Genomic DNA, 17,070 nt, shown 5'->3' on the forward strand with positions numbered 1-17,070 from the left:
CCGAATAGGACAGGAGAAGTACTCCAGATATAACAAATTGACCCCAGCCCCCCGACACATAAACTACTGCAGCATAAATACTGGAGGCTGAGACAGGAGGGGTCAGGAGAAATTGTGGCCCCATCAGAGGACACCCCCGGACAGGGCCAAACAGGAAGGATATAACCCCACCCACTTGATCTATTGCCGGGAAGTCCGGTTGCAGATAAAGACATGGAACACTGAGCCACTGAGTTTCCAATCTAAACCACAGCTAATGTACTAAGTTTGGTCTACCAGTCCGCTTGGGGGCGGTAGCACCTTGGCTTCAAGGTGGTTTTCCAGAAACACCGTTAACGTAACTGCAAGGGAAGAGGTAGGCCCTTTCAAGTCTCTCGTTCAAGTCGCGTAAACAAAGCTAGCTAGCTAACTTTTGACAGAAGGAGAAGAACCAAAATAGAGCAAGGACTGACTTGCCTGGTGAGTGGAGATGCTGTTGTTTTAACGTTTTTATCTATTTGTTTTTTGATATGCTGGTGCTGGTCTATTTTGTCCCGAACATTTGCTGACCTGTTGTTACTGCTGGTTAGCTTTCGTTGGTTAATAATGTTAACTAACTAGCCAAATCAAAGTTTATTGGTCGCGTTGCCGTACACAGTAGCAGTTATGGTGGATGCAGCGATATGCTTGTGTTACTAGCTCCTAACAGTGAAGCAAAAATGTCAAACAACTACACATAATAAAAAAACAAGAAATACTGTCAGAACATCTCCAGACAGTTTGCTAACAACCCCTATATAACCACGTGTATCATTATTCTGGATAGTAGCTCATATCCTAGTATTATTCAGGATAAGTTGTTTTACATAACGTTACACCTGATATCCCGCTCAATATATTGCTCCTTTAAATTCTTAAGGATGAAATGGAATAGTAACTGATATGGACACTGACTGTAGGCCTTTAACCTCTAACATGTACTATATATTAATATATTATAACTCAGGCAGAATTATGCACTTCTTAATGGTACAACAAATGTTCATTTAGTCTCGAACAGGAGTGGACAAATTATTTATTTCATCTCTTGAGAAAATAGCAATGCATGTGTAATGTGATATCTTCGACACTTATGCAGGTAGACAGTATTTCAATGTATCAGCTTAAAATTAATTATTATGGCGGATCGAACTGCACAGGTAGCATACTTTTTGAAGTGATTTATTGAACAATCAGATAAAAACACAACACATAACAGCACCCATGATATGTAAAACTGAGCCTGCTCAAAAATCTACAGTAAACGGGATAAGATGTTTACATGCCACAGTATCCCGTCTAACATAAGCATATCACAGGCATGTTATCGGTTTGCCATAACTGCAATATAAGTTTTTTGGGTTTATTGTAAACAGGATATGATGTTTATATGCGTCAACTCAAAAACAGAGTACTTGAGTATCCTGTGTAATAATGGGAGATTAGGTGTGCATGTAACATGGTCATCGTAATCAATATGCAATCTGCATACAGTGCCAAGGGAAAGTATTCAGACCCCTTGACTTTTTCCACATTTTGTTACGTTGCAGGCTTATTATACAATGGGTTAAATAAATACAAATCCTCAGTAATCTACACACAATACTTCACAATGACAAAGTAAAAACAGTTTTTTAAAAATATTTGCAAATGTATTAAAATTAAACAGATACCTTATTTACACAAGACCCTTTGCTGTTAGACTCTAAATTAGAGTTTGTGCATCCTGTTTTCATTGATCATCAAATCAACGTTTATTTGTCAAGTGCGCCGAATACAACAAGTGTAGACCTTACAGAAATGCTTACTTACAGGCTCTAACCAATAGTGCAAAAAGGGTGTTAGGTGAACAATAGGTAAGTAAATAAATAAAACAACAGTAAAAAGACAGACTATATACAGTAGCGAGGCTACATAGACACCGGTTAGTCAGGCTGATTGAGGTAGTATGCACATGTAGATATGGTTAAAGTGACTATGCATATATGATGAACAGAGTAGCAGTAGCGTAAAAGAGGGGTTGGCAGGTAGTGGGTGAAGCACCCTTGACATGTTTCCACAACTTCAGGGAGGTGACCAAGAACCCAAGCTCTAGAGTTTCTCTGTGGAGATGGGAGAACCTTCCAGAAGGACAACCATCTCTGCAGCACTCCACCGATCCGGCCGTTATGGTAGATTGGCCAGACAGAAGCCACTCCTCAGTAAAAGGCCCATGACAGCCTGCTTGGAGTTTGCAAAAAGGCACCAAAAGACACTCAGACCATGAGAAACAAGATTCTCTGGGCTGATGAAACCAAGAGAACTCTTTGGCCTGAATGCCAAACGTCACGTCTAGAGGAAACCTGGAGGAAGCGTGGTGGCAGCATCATGCTGTTGGGATGTTTTTCAGCGGCAGGGACTGGGAGACTAGTCAGGATCGAGGCAAAGATGAACGGAGCAAAGTACAGAGAGATCCTTAATGAAAACCTGCTCCAGAGCGCTCAGGACCTCAGCCTGGGGCAAAGGTTCACCTTCCAACAGGACAACAACCCTAAGCACACAGCCAAGACAATGCAGAAGTGGCTTCGGGACAAATTTCTGAATGTCCTTAAGTGGCCCAGCCAGAGCCCGGACTTGAACCCGATCAAACATCTCTGGAGAGACTTGAAAATAGCTGTGCAGCAACACTCCCCATCCAACCTGACGGAGCTTGAAAGGATCTGCAGAGAAGAATGGGAATAACAGGTGTGCCAAGCTTGTAGCGTCATACCCAAGAAGACTCTTAACACTTATTTTCTTAAAACTGCATTGTTGGTTAATGGCTTGTAAGTAAGCATTTAACTGTAAGGTCTACACCTGTTGCATTCGGCACGTGACAAATAACATTTGAAAGTCCAGTGGTCTGAATACTTTGAGGGCACACCAAAAATATATTTCCAAATCATGTGTAATATACAGCATTAGACATATTACAGTGACCTATGTCGAGAATCCAGTGTCTAAATAAAGTGTTGCTAACAAAATGCAATGTACAGTGGTAGATACAGTATATTATGGGGCTCCCGAGTGGCACAGCAGTCTAAGGCACTGCATCTCAGTGCTAGTGGCGTCACTACAGACCCTGGTTCGATTTCAGGCTGTATCACAACCGGACGTGATTGGGAGTCCTATAGGGTGGCTCGCAATTGGCCAAGCGTCGTTAGGGTTTTGGAATTTAGGAATTTGTTCTTAACCGACTTGCCTAGTTAAATAAAAATAGTAGAATGAGCAATGTGAAGTATACAGTATATGAATACACAGTGTGAAAAACGGTAAAGAAACAGACCAGTATTTTGTCTTTATATACATATATTTTCAGCCCACGTTGATACAGTGATTTTCATAGCAGATCTTTTCCTAACATCAACCTCCGTCTCCTAACCTGCTACGCTAATTCTCCTAACCTTGTCGATGTGTGTGCCCAGGCACTAGCAATTCTTGGTCAACCACATCGTGTGAGGTCCAATGGAATCTCACACCCTCAAATGCTGCTTATTCAAAATAGTTGTTGAATGTTTTCTAGGGCTTTCCTTGCACCATGGCTCGACCACTGGGAGAAAGCCATAAAAGGTTTCTGCAAACCATGATGGTCAATGGGATCATTGATGGTGCCAAGGCAAGGGCTCTCCACCGGCATTGCTGTGAGACACACGGTGGTAAGAACAGCATAGCTGCATACTATTTTGCCCCGGGTCCTCTACTGTTTATTTTGTGTCAGCATGGTAAACCCTTAAACTCAAAGGTCCAGTTTTCTAGACACAATAGAGATTCTTTATTGAAAGTGCCTTTAAGTCCAGGAATAGGCTTAATCTAGGTCTGTTTTTGTTGAGGGCCACTCACTCACATGTACCCCTTTTTATACAGCACACTATGCTCATGATAAACTTGATGAATTCATTGAGGTTATCAATGCCCAGCTACAGCCCATGTTCATGCAGATCAGAAAAGGGATGTCTGAGGAGGATGGTCTTCAGTACCATGCTTTGGTCAGTGACACTAATACAATTAATTCAAAGTTCTTTTACTACTACAACCATCATGAACTGCTCTTATATTTCCTGTTGTCATCTTCTCCCGTCCAGGTGAACATGGCTGAAACTGATGTGACCAGGATGTCAACTGATTATGCAGACAACGAGTTGGAATTATTCCGAAAAACAGTGAGTAGGCTGTTTTTAGTAAATGCTAATGACTGACAAGACTTAAATAACATTTGAATATCTCTGTAATAACTGGCATGTTCTTATTATTTTTTTTAGATGGACCTGATTGTGGACTCTGACAATGGAACCGCCTCTTCCACAGACATTCTTAACTGTGCCGACAGCCTCCAGACAAAGAAGCTAAAGAAAAGAGAAACGGAACATGTACTGAACAGGCTTGTTCAGGATAAGTGGCTGAATGAGGTGCCGTCTCTGAAGACCCATTCTATGCATGCAGTTATTGCTTCTTGTGGGCACTCACGTTCTTGTGCCACTGATTGACTTGCAATCTGTGTTTTATCTTTTCTTCAGAAAAATGGTGACTACTCTCTCTCCACTCGATGTATAATGGAGATGGAGCAATATATTCGGATGTTGTATCAAGACCAGGTCAAGGTCTGCCACATCTGTCACAATGTGGCCTTGCAGGTAGTGATACAACTTCAATTTAAATTACAGTAAATAAGTTGCATCTAATGTATTCCTCCTGCTAGCTAAATTGGACCCCATGTCAAATCCAAATTGGTGGAACATCTGATTTTTGTCAGATTCCCAAACTCTCTTTTCTCAATCCTCTGCTCTCTGTTCAAAGGTAGATATGAATGTTTAATGTTGTGTTGGATATGCTTCTCATGAATGGTGTAGTTGCTACTCAAAATATGTTGACTGAATTTAAAATGGGATTGACACCACTGGTATAGCCTGGCTTTCGGTTTCATGCATCATTTTTATAATAATCTGGTCTTTTTTACCTCAGTGCCAGATGTGTGAAAATCCTACATGTGGCATCAAAATCCACACCCCTTGTGTCGCCAGATACTTCAAAGGAAGGACTGATCCACGATGCCCTGCCTGTGAGGACTTCTGGCCACATGAGATCCCAGGTAATAATGTTACACTGATCAAAGAATTGCAACACAAGTTGTACCATGATAGTCTATAATAGTTTGTATAAAGGTCTGTGTATACATATCACTTTCATCTGTTTCGACTCAGACAAAGAATAAACATATTTACCTACCTTATCTAGTCATTCATATGATTTAATTTCCCCTTCTCTTCCCTATAGATATGTATAGATCTCCGTCCTCTCAGAGCGAGACTCAGTCAGCAGCCAAAGAGAATACGGCCCCCACTCCTCGGTCTACAGCTCAGACCAGGAGGACCAGGAGGTCATAACCTCACGGATGCATGTATAGCTGTCAGAACTTTCAGTACAATGTTTTGCCTTCATTCAAATGTACAAATCAATTTAGTTAAGTTTGAAAGTTGAAAACGTTTTTATAATTGTATATCAAATGTTATACTTTCAGGAGAACATCTTTCATTGAATTGTCAATGGTCTCCCGTGAGATCCTCTTAACTTGATTATCTTAATTTTATTAAGTTACTTTCTAGGGGAGCAATTCTGGGAAGTGTGGCAACTACAGTCATTCTTTCAGGCAGTTTAAATGGAAAGCTGTGTTTACATAATTTGTGCCTGTGGTTCATTAGGTTGTTAAATTAGAATAGTACTGCCTTATTTGAATAAATTATGGAAATGACCTAATCTGAGTATCTGCGGGAACAATTAAATATGCTAATTTGAAAACGCATACCCTATCAAATGAAATGGGTAACAACTCCATATTTTATATGCAGTAGGAAATGAGCATACATCAACTGCTCCTTCATTTAATGTAGTAATGAGTGGAAGCAAGCGCCGATCATGCAGGTAGCTTGGCATTCAATGTGTGCCATAATCACATTCAAGTGTTGACAGATTGAATACAACTGGCTTTCCTTTGTCATGGATATGAGGTGGAATACTTTTAAGTGATAGGCTATTTTCCTCTACTTAAGTTAATTGAGCAGATTTCCCATTATTTCCCATAAAGCAGATTTCCTTCAATATGAATTGCCTTTAAGTTGCGAACTATGTAAATTGAGGCTAGTTTCCAACCTTATTGGAAACAATTAAGTGTCAAATTACCATTTGACACTTAACCATGAATTTGTTTATAGAATCAGGTGTTTTTAAAGCCATTTGGTGGGTGAGGCTCAGTGCTGAAGCAATGAAATGACAGACATGTTAATGATTGTTTACGAAAATAACATTCAGACTTAAGTCACAACATGCGTGAGCACAGGACTTGCATTTTACAAGACCACTGCAATAACTACAATTCTGACTAAAAACAACCTGAATCTGGATCCCTCATGGGTCATGACCACCAGAAGCTCACAGAAAAGCTGAGCTCCAAAGAACGCACGTAATGCCAGTGCTTGACTGGGATGAACAAGACCTCCCCAGGTTGCAACACACACTCTAGGTAGGGAGCCTTCACAAACTCTGGGAATCGCACCACGTCTGGGCTCTCCACCTCCACCTGCATTAAAGAAAGCTGTGTTTAAATGGCAAACACTTGACTAATTTCTCCCATTCAAAGTATGCAGCACTAACAGTTTAGGTAGAGCACTTATATGCTAGATTGTTTTTAAGATCATAGATCTGGTGCATGAAGAGATTAAATTTTAACCTGACTAGTGTTGTGTAGGAGCTGCAATTGGTGAGGGTAGAGTTTCTCAGTGTCCTCAGGGGAATACAGACGAATGTACTTTCTCCCAACCACCTGTAGGGAAATAGGGAAACCATGTCACCAAATTATGATTGGCAAAAATACAGGATCACATCTCTGGCAGGGTCCAAATTGCTGTGAGTCTGATCCTACTCGCTGGATGTGTTGGACTCACCTGAGCCAGGAAGTTTTGTTGAGGATCCTGATGAAGGGGGGACACTGTACCTCCTGGCCCAAACCAAGCATTGATTGTGATGTCATCTTCATCTCCCTCACCAAGACAACAGTAGTCAGGGATACGGATGTCGTCTTTCAGCTCGGGGACCTTGGAGAAGAGTACATTGAACAAAACTGTTTTTGTAACAAACTTGTATGCTTTAAATGTATTTTGTACAAAACAAAAATGGAGGCAAGGATGACAGAAGCCTGTATCCTACATTTCCAGTAAAATGTACATTTGTTGTATTTTAGTTTTATGGTGAACAAAAATATAACTGCAACATGCAACAATTTCACTAAGTTACAGATCATATAGGAAATAAGTAAATTGAAATAAATTCATTAGGCCCTAATCTATGGATTTCACATGACTGGGCAGGGGTGCAGCCATGGGTGGGCATAGGCCCACCCACTGGAGAGCAATGCCAATTGCACGTTTCCCCAGAACTTGAGACATCTGTGGCATTGTGTTGTGTGACAAAACGGCACATTTTACAGTGATCCTTTGTCCCCAGCACAAGGTACACCTGTATTGATCATGCTGTTTAATCAGTTTCTTGATATGCCACACCTGTCAGGTCGATGGATTATCTTGGCAAAGGAGGAATGCTCACTAAGAGGGATGTAAACAAATTGCTGCACAACATTTGAGAGAAACATTTCTGGGATATTTTATTTCAGGTCATGAAACCATCAATTTACATGTGTTTATATTTTAGTTAAGTATATAATCAACACTGACATCCTCACCCAAATGTGTTATGTAAAAAACAGGACAGGGCAATAACCAACCTGATCAAATAGCTGGTGCTGAGCAAGATATCCCAAACTTGATGTGTCCTAATGTGAGTGAGAGAGAGCAGGATTAGGCATTGAGTGACAAGAGTCTATCCTTGGCTTATTCTTGGGACAATATTTTTCACGAGGAAGTACTTACTTTCACAACAATATAGCGATCGATGAATTCATTGACCGTAAGGAGTGTCTGTGACCATTCCTCATCGGTATATCTTGAGCCTACTTCAACAGGTACAGTCCGACAACCAGCAACAGTTTGCAGGTATTCTATGCTTTGCAAAGGGAGAAAACAAAATCAACAGAGGTGTCTAGGGGACTATGAGAAGGTAAGGGAAAGGGACTAGAGAAGGACACAAAATATAGAAAAAAGGTACCTCCAAGGGTGGTTTTTGAAGGCTGGCCAGTGATCTATGGTACCCTCTAATATGACTGACTTTTGGGGATCCAAGTAGTCTTTCTTGAAGCTCTCCAATGATGGACAGTGTATCCTTGGTATTGCCAGAGCCTGCTTGACCACAGGCACTGACACACAGTCAACCTTCATTTTCTGTTGAGAAGAATTTAAACATAGCATAAACTAACACACAGTTTGACTTGGAGAATAAGCAATATGCAAAGCAAACTAAAATAGCCTACTAGCCTTTAAGAAAATTCTGAGAAAAAACAAAAGGGATATGACACAGGCTCACAGACTGGTTAGAAAGCAAGAGGCCACAACATACACAGTACAAGATATGAAATCAACCTTGGCACTAACTCCTTCACTAGGATCCTCCTCATTGGAGTGCCTCTTCCTGATTTCATTTTGCAGGATCCTTACAATGGTTTGTAAAATATTGTCCATGATGGCTGCCCCCATGAGCAGGCCCAAGTCACATGTCCGTATGGCCTCCTGCACTGTAGCTGGTGAGGCATCATCACGGCATAGGGCAGCTACTTTGAACAGGCAGCCATATGAATACAAACACCTCCACTCCTTGTCCACATCACGCCACGTTCCTGTGTTGAGCTTCTCCCAGGAAAAGTCCAAGATGATCTGAGCGTTTTGCCTCCATCGACCGCTCCTGGTGTACAGCTGCTGCCTGCAACGTTTCAGCACATCCACCACAGAAGGCTCAACTTTTTCACTGAAGTCAAGTGGAAATTCTGCCTCCGTCACAGGCAAAGCAGCAGAGATAGCTGACCACAGTTCTGCCATAGACTCGTGCTGTGTAATAGAGAGAACTGTTAGACCCAATCAAAAGGTACAGTGCACAATCAATCTGGTCTGAAAACAACTAATGTTATAACTTAGCTAGCTGGGGGCTGCCTACCTGCAAAACCTTTGCTACCTGGTAACTATAATCAAGAATACACAAGACTTCTATTAAAACCACAATTTTCCATATCCTTCCTCAAGTATGACATGATGTCACTGAATTAAATTTGAAGAGAGAGATTTTCAGGGAGCGAGACCCCTGCACCGGTCCGGTAAGAGCAAGAAAAAAAGCCCCATCCCCAAATATTGTTACAATGGATCAGATATCTAATGAAATACTGTTTGGCTCTTCCCCAAGCAAACGTATCATCACTGGGCACATGTCCTCTTTAATACCCCGAGAATGAGATTGTAAAATGTGGACAAAGAAATAGTAAACGGTCTAGTAATTTGGATATTGCACAAAACACTTTTAGTTACCGTTGTTGACATGTGTAGACGTTGGTGTTGCAATAAAAGAGCTCCGTGTAGAAAACGAATACATTATTTATGTTCCTTGTCGACATGATGATAGGGTTCGATCATGCAAACAGTAATATCACATTATTTTGCACATGAAGCACATTTTTCGTAAAAAAACAACAACGTTATTAAGCAAAATACATCTATCCTGCCAGCTCCGGTCTGAAGAGTGGACAATTTGTATTCTCCAGCTGTGCTGACTAGTGACATATTAGCTCTGCAGCCGGGAAATGGCGCTATTATTCTTTATGTATTTGTCATTTGCCATTGGCTAACCTAATTTAGCAGGTTTAAAAAATACCTAAAAAGACGCCTGTCCCCACATTCGTTTTTACGGAGAAACGAAATTTAGGTTGAAAATACTGTACTGTAACTTACCCCAGATTCTCCCATCACGATAAAACAATGGTTCGTTATAATTATAAACTGGGTGGTTTGAGCCCTGAATGCTGATTGGCTGACAACTGTGGTATATCAGACAGTATACCATGGGTATGACAGAAAATGTATTTTTACTGCTCTAATTACGTTGGTAACCAGTTTATAATAGCAATAAGGCACCTCTGGGTTTTGTGGTATACGGCCAATATACCACGGCTAAGAACGTGCCTAAAAACAGCCCTTAGTTTTGGTATATTTGCCATATACAACCTTATTGCTTAAATATGTTTGAGTAATTGAATAAATAAATGTGCAATTCATATCTAGGGCTTTCATTTTTTCTCTCCTTTACGGAGTTTAATTCAATAAGAGGAAAACTACAAAATGGAGAATTTAAAATAAAGAGACGGGCGTGCCAGAACAATGATATGTGTGATGATTGTGAGGCACTATACAAATTCAACAGTCAGAAGCAACCTTGTCTCAGATTATTTTGTATCATTCTCTACGTAAATCTGACACACTCCAATTAGTATGACATGTTATGTTTCGAATTGTATGTATTAATTTGTGGATGTCCATCATCCATTTCGTATGATATGTTATCCTCTTAAGAATTACAAATCGTATTATATGTTACACTTTTGCAAAGTAGCTAAAAAGTATTAAGTACTTGCAAAGTTGCTAATTAGCTAAAGTTGTTTGTGATGAGATTGGAATTTGAAACCATTGGGTTGCTAGATGTTTGCGTTGATGAGATTTGAACTCGAAACCTTTGGGTTGCTAGATGTTCGTATTATATGCCCACCGATTCATTCTATCGATGTGGATTAGGCATGGTATCTAACGTAGTACCTGATGAGCAATGGTTTATTTCGTCTTCTAGGGTGGGCAACAAGTAATGACAGAAGAGAAGCTGCATCTAATTATAGACAAGTTCATTAACAAATAGCCTACCAAAATGTTGTGGTCTGCGGTTGTGAGGCCAATTGGACGTACTGCCAAATGTTCTAAAACAACGTATCTAATACGACATTGGAAGTGTTTTATGGTAGAGAAATTAACATTACATTCTCTGGCAACAGCTCTGGTGGACATTCCTGTGGTCAGCATGCCAATTGCATGCTCCCTCAACTTGAGACATCTGTGGCATTGTGTTGTGTGACAAAACTACACATTTTAGAGTAGCATTTTACTGTCCCCAGCACAAAGTGCACCTGTGTAATGTTTAATCAGCTTCTTGATATGTCACACCTGTCAGGTGGATGGATTATATTGGCAAAGGAGAATTGCTCACTACAGGGAAGTAAACACATTTGTGCACAAAAGCTTTTTGTACATATGGACAATTTCTAGGATCTTTTATTTCAGCTCATGAAACATGCCACCAACACATGTTACATTTATTGCTGTCTCAGCCTGGCCGGTTCCCCTCTTTCCACTGGGATTCTCTGCCTCTAACCCTATTACAGGGTCTGAGTCACTGGCTTACTGGGGCTCTCTCATGCCGTCCCTGGAAGGGGTGTGTCACCTGAGTGGGTTGATTCACTGATGTGGTCATCCTGTCTGGGTTGGCGCCCCCCCTTGGGTTGTGCCATGGCGGAGATCTTTGTGGGCTATACTCAGTCTTGTCTCAGGATGGTAAGTTGGTGGTTGAAGATATCCCTCTAGTGGTGTGGGGGCTGTGCTTTGGCAAAGTGGGTGGGGTTATATCCTTCCTGTTTGGCCCTGTCCGGGGTGTCCTCGGATGGGGCCACAGTGTCTCCTGACCCCTCCTGTCTCAGCCTCCAGTATTTATGCTGCAGTAGTTTATGTGTCGGGGGGCTAGGGTCAGTTTGTTATATCTGGAGTACTTCTCCTGTCCTATTCGGTGTCCTGTGTGAATCTAAGTCACCTGGAATGCATTTGAGCCAATCAGTTGTGTTGTGACAAGGTTTTTTGGTTACTACATGATTACACATGTGTTATTTCATAAGTTTGATGTCTTCACTATTATTCTACAATGTAGAAAATCGTAAAAATAAAGAAAAACCCTTGAATAAATAGGTGTGTCCAAAATGTTGTGGAAAAAGTAGTCAAATGTCATACTTGAGTAAAAGTAAAGATACCTTAACAGAAAATTACTCAAGTAAAAGTTAAAGTCACCCAGTAAAATACTAGAGTAAGAGTCTAAAAATGTTTGGTTTTACTTACGTATCAAAAGTAAATGGAATTGCAATAATATATTTAAGTAATCAAAAGTAAAAGTATTAATCATTTAAAATTCCTTATATTATGCAAACCAGATGGCACAATTTGTATATATTTTTATTTTATTTACGAATAGCCAGGGGCACACTCCAACACTCATACATTAATTTACAAATGGAGCATTTGTGTTTCGGTAGTCCGCCAGATCAGAGGCAGTAGGGATGACCAGGGATGTTCTCTTGATAAGTGCGTGAATTGGACCATTTTCCTTTCAAAATGTAACAAGAACTTTTGGGTGTCAGGGAAAATGTATGGAGTAAAAAGTACATTATTTTCTTTAGGAATGTAGTAAAGTAAAAGTAGTAAATAGCGAAGTAAAGTACAGATACTGCAAAAAACGAAGTAAGTAGTACTCTAAAGTACTTTACACCCCTGTTTACTCCACACACCCTCTTGTCAAAAAATCTTTCTAAAATCTCTGGCTGTAAGCTACAGAGCATTTTTTATATTTGCGGGTTTGGGTCTGGTGTGGGCTTCAGATTTTCACTTTATCACACATAGTCAGGCAGTTGCAGGGGGGTTATTAGCAATTGTGGGTGAACAAACAGCTGACCTGTGCATGACTAATCGCTTCAACCCAGAAACATTAGTTTTTTTACACCCAGTGGAGAGTGGCCATAGGCAAATGCCAAAAGACGTAAGGAATAATAGCACTGTCTGGCAGCAGCAGGACTAGTGACAGGTCAGAAGGCATCTTGATTTTTATCTTGTCACCCCATCCAACAACATCAGCATCTCTGAGTATTTAATGAGTATTAAAACTCTGAATATTTAGGCAATTTCATTGATGACAATATGCAATTTATGACACATGTCTCCTGACCCCTCCTGTCTCAGCCTCCAGTATTTATGCTGCAGTAGTTTATGTGTCGGGGGGCTAGGGTCAGTCTGTTATATCTGGAGTATTTCTCCTGTCTTATCCGGTGTCCTGTGTGAATTTAAGTATGCTCTCTCTAATTCTTTCTTTCTCTCTTTCTTTCTTTCTTTCTCTCTCTCTCTCTCTCGGAGGACCTGAGCCCTAGGACCATGCCTCAGGACTACCTGGCATGATGACTCCTTGTTGTCCCCAGTCCAACTGACCGTGCTGCTGCTCCAGTTTCAACTGTTCTGCCTGCGGCTATGGAACCCTGACCTGTTCACTGTGATTACTATTATTTGACCATGCTGGTCATTTATGAACATTTGAACATCTTGGCCATGTTCTGTTATAATCTCCACCCGGCACAGCCAGAAGAGGACTGCCCACCCCTCATAGCCTGGTTCCTCTCTAGGTTTCTTCCTAGGTTTTGGTCTTTCTAGGGAGTTTTTCCTTGCCACCGTGCTTCTACACCTGCATTGCTTGCTGTTTGGGGTTTTAGGCTGGGTTTCTGTACAGCACTTTGATATATCAGCTGATATAGAGGGGCTTTAATAAATACATTTGATTTGATTTGACACAGGTTGAAATCATATTTTTATTCTGAAGCAAAGGATACCTGACAATGAACTGTGGAGAAGGAGATGAAGGACTGTGGCATGTCATGGAAAACCATCCCCAAAAAAGTCAGACAGGCTCTTGTGGGAAGCCTTATATTCTACATAGGAATGAAAATTATGACGAGTGATAATTATGAAATTATCACTTAATCCCAAACTTTCTCTCAATTTTGCCATCATTGTAAAGCCCTAGTTATTTGGTTGCTTTTTTGACCAATTTGAGATTTTAAATTGAATCCGTTTTGCATTATTTTACATGCCATTTAATTCCATGCAATAGTAATATAATTGTATATTAATAATCCTTAATTTCAATTGTAATAGTTTGCAAATAAAAATGAGGATGACAGTGAAAAATTGAAGGTTTGCCCTTTACAAAAACTGAACTTCATGAAAGAAATGTCCTGTTGGTGACATCTTGTCACAGTACACCCACACTGTGTAAACCCAGCCAACCCATGGCTCTCTTACCCAGTCACATCTGCTCACGACCTCCCAGAGCTGTAGCCTCACAAGATCAATCTATCAATGTCGCATCAATTTTATTTGGACTGTTGCAGCCAGGCGTGATTTGGCTGGATAGCCTGCACAAACTGTAGCCCAGTGGACTGAAGCAAATTGAAAATAGTTTAACACCGTAAACACTTTTGTTAGATAATTGATTATACATTGTCTGGTTTTACCAGACTGTTTAGGAAATGAAGAGCCCAAGATTGCATGGGTGACTGGTTTAGAGGAAACGCCAGTCATGGCATTGCCCAAGTCCACAGGAGGCTGCTGAAGGGAGGACGGCTTATAATAATGGCTGGAATGGATCGAATGAAATGGCATCAAACACACGGAAACCATGTATTTGATACCATTCCATCTCTTCGATCTCCAGCCAGTACCACGACCATGTCCTCCCCAATTAAGGTGCCACCAACCTCCTGTGCCCAGGTTATATGACCTGCTACCAAAACAGAACCACTGTCAGTGTTTATTTAATACATGCTTTACTTTACTGCACCCGGAAATTACTATACAATTTCCAGAAGTACAATGAATAGAACTTTGTGCGGTTCATGTCTTCATTGTTTGTGATGGCTAATGATCTGCAGATTAGATAAATGTTGACGTCATACTCTATTCACAAGGGAAGTTTGAGACAAATACACAATATTGTTTTGATCTAATGATGTGCATAAATGCTTCAAGTACAAAGTACATGATAAGACAACACAGAAAAATACGATGCAGATTAGATCAATTCCCCTCTAACCCACTGCTATTATTTTCCAATTAACATCAGAGACTGAGTCAACAGACCCATGCTTAAAGATGTCCGCCAGCGATTTTCTGTTGAAAAGCGATATCCTAAGTATACAGTAAAGTACACACATAGAGGGTAAAAACAATGAGAAAAACAATGCTTTTTAGACAGAACTGCAAACGCCTGGGAGTAGGGCATTCAAAGAATTGGTTTAAAAGTCTGATGTGATGTCATCGGCCTCACCCCTTCCTTAAGGAACAATAAAGGAGCAATAGAGAAAAAAAGTGACCCCCCCAGCTGTGTTATGTCATACTTGGACAACCTTTTGTTAAGTAAATCAGGTATTAAATGAGGTGAAAATGAAAATGGAGGATGACTTTAAGCACAGTGTATTTCCTCAGAATATGCTATTTCATCAGACTCCCTCGATCAATGCCCATAAAGTCTCATTTAAGTGGTATGGAGCATCGCAAAATTCAACAAATATTGACAACACAATAGGGAGGATAGCCTCAGCTTGGCTCATCCATTTACAGCCTTCTATATATTAGAACATTTGTTTAGTCCTTAATTTAGTGGTAATTCCTCCCTTGGCGATTAGTCTGACTATTAGATGGAAATGGGCCAGCTGCCTGAGACTGGCGATGGGAATGCAGTTATATGATCTGTGAAGGATTGTGTGTGTGTGAGGAGGCCAGGAGGATAGTTTCGTAGCTCTATTGAATAAACATGCTAAATGAGAGTGGGGTCTCATTATGGTGGAAAGGGCACCAGATGACAAGGAAATCAAACAATCGAATATTAATAGAGTAAAAGCTCTAATGTTGTGACACACATTTCAGAAAAGATGTGTGTCAGAGAGACCCCCCCCCTGTATCCTCAAGCTGAACTTCAACACACCTGCTGAGATGACCTTGATCTATATATGTGCCAAAGTCCTGTCGTTTCAAAAGCACAGCGATTGAGTCAATCATAATGATAAACATGTTTATCAATATTGAAAGGACAAGACACTCCATCAAGGATGTTGGACACACTGACAAACAGAACATACAGCTCTATCCTGGCAACTCTATGGGGCCTGTAGCTGTAAGCTCTATCCTGGCAACTCTATGGGGCCAGTAGCTGTAAGCTCTATCCTGGCAACTCTATGGGGCCTGTAGCTGTAAGCTCTATCCTGGCAACTCTATGGGGCCTGTAGCTGTAAGCTCTATCCTGGCAACTCTATGGGGCCTGTAGCTGTAGGCTCTATCCTGGCAACTCAATGGGGCCTGTAGCTGTAGGCAGAATAATAGAGATACAGAACACCTTCAACCTGTGTGTTAAAAGTCCTTCTCCATGGCGCTGTGTGTCTTTGAAAGGGAAAGCTTGTGCTTCAGGGTGTGTGTTGCACAGCGTGATTTCATCCACAGAATCATCTCGTTGGTTTGACATGCTGGAGGAAAGTCTCACCCATGGGAATTGACGGTGAAGTCATTAGTACGTGAAACGCTGAACAATTTGTTTTCGCTTCCCTCTATCACTCTTTCATTACAATTGCTTGCTAAACATAGGCTGAAGATAAATACAACAATACCTATTTGGATGCAATGGCAATGCATATTTTTGCATCAATTTTCTTCAGACATGATTTCTTTCATGCTCTGATTATTATAATATGTATAAAATAATTCATGGTAGAGAACAACACAAGGTATTATACCAAATGGGGGGAATCATCCCAGCAGGTGCGCCAACATAAACGTAAATATACACTATATATACAAAAGTATGTGGACACCCCTTCAAATGAGTGAATTTGGCTATTTCAGCCACACCCGTTGCTGACAGGTTTATAAAATCAAGCACACAGCCATGCAATCTCCATAGACAAACATTGGCAGTAGAATGGCCTTACTGAAGAGCTCAGTGACCTTCAATGTGGTGCCGTCATAGGATGCCACCTTTCCAACAAGTCAGTCCGTCAAATTTCTGCTCTGCTAGAGCTACCCCGGGTCAACTGTAAGGGCTGTTATTGTGAAGTGGAAACGTCTAAGAGGGACAATGGCTCGGGCGCGAGGTGGTAGACCACACAAGTTCACAGAACAGGACCACAGAGTGCTGAGGTGCTTAGCGAGTAGAAATCGTCTGTCTTTGGTTGCAACACTCACTACCGAGTTCCAAACTGCCTCTGGAAGC

At 40.9% G+C, this 17,070-nt stretch overlaps 2 protein-coding genes across 3 annotated transcripts; one reads left to right on the forward strand and one right to left on the reverse strand.

The window, feature by feature from the left end:
- Positions 1-283: 283 nt before the first annotated feature.
- On the forward strand, positions 284-5,792 carry LOC112245984 (non-structural maintenance of chromosomes element 1 homolog). Its single transcript, XM_024414235.2, has 8 exons — positions 284-459; positions 3,560-3,692; positions 3,901-4,022; positions 4,119-4,196; positions 4,296-4,442; positions 4,551-4,667; positions 4,996-5,122; positions 5,308-5,792. The coding sequence occupies exons 2-8, from the start codon at positions 3,575-3,577 to the stop codon at positions 5,415-5,417; spliced, it is 819 nt and encodes a 272-aa protein (XP_024270003.1). The 5' UTR covers positions 284-459; positions 3,560-3,574; the 3' UTR covers positions 5,418-5,792.
- Positions 5,793-6,309: 517 nt separating this feature from the next.
- On the reverse strand, positions 6,310-9,557 carry LOC112245983 (lysine-specific demethylase 8). Of its 2 annotated transcripts, none has more exons than XM_024414233.2 (8): positions 9,492-9,557; positions 8,559-9,020; positions 8,188-8,360; positions 7,953-8,085; positions 7,808-7,855; positions 6,972-7,121; positions 6,758-6,850; positions 6,310-6,607 (listed from the first exon to the last, which is right to left on the reverse strand). In XM_024414233.2, exons 1-8 carry the CDS (start codon positions 9,501-9,503, stop codon positions 6,443-6,445), a joined length of 1,236 nt encoding a protein of 411 aa, XP_024270001.1. In that variant the 5' UTR covers positions 9,504-9,557; the 3' UTR covers positions 6,310-6,442. The 2 variants fall into 2 exon arrangements, with proteins under 2 accessions (XP_024270001.1, XP_024270002.1); XM_024414234.2 differs by lacking the exon at positions 9,492-9,557 and adding an exon at positions 9,127-9,465.
- Between the last annotated feature and the right edge of the window lie 7,513 nt (positions 9,558-17,070).

This window comes from Oncorhynchus tshawytscha, linkage group LG09 (genome assembly GCF_018296145.1).
Source record: "Oncorhynchus tshawytscha isolate Ot180627B linkage group LG09, Otsh_v2.0, whole genome shotgun sequence".
Taxonomy (NCBI): domain Eukaryota; kingdom Metazoa; phylum Chordata; class Actinopteri; order Salmoniformes; family Salmonidae; genus Oncorhynchus; species Oncorhynchus tshawytscha.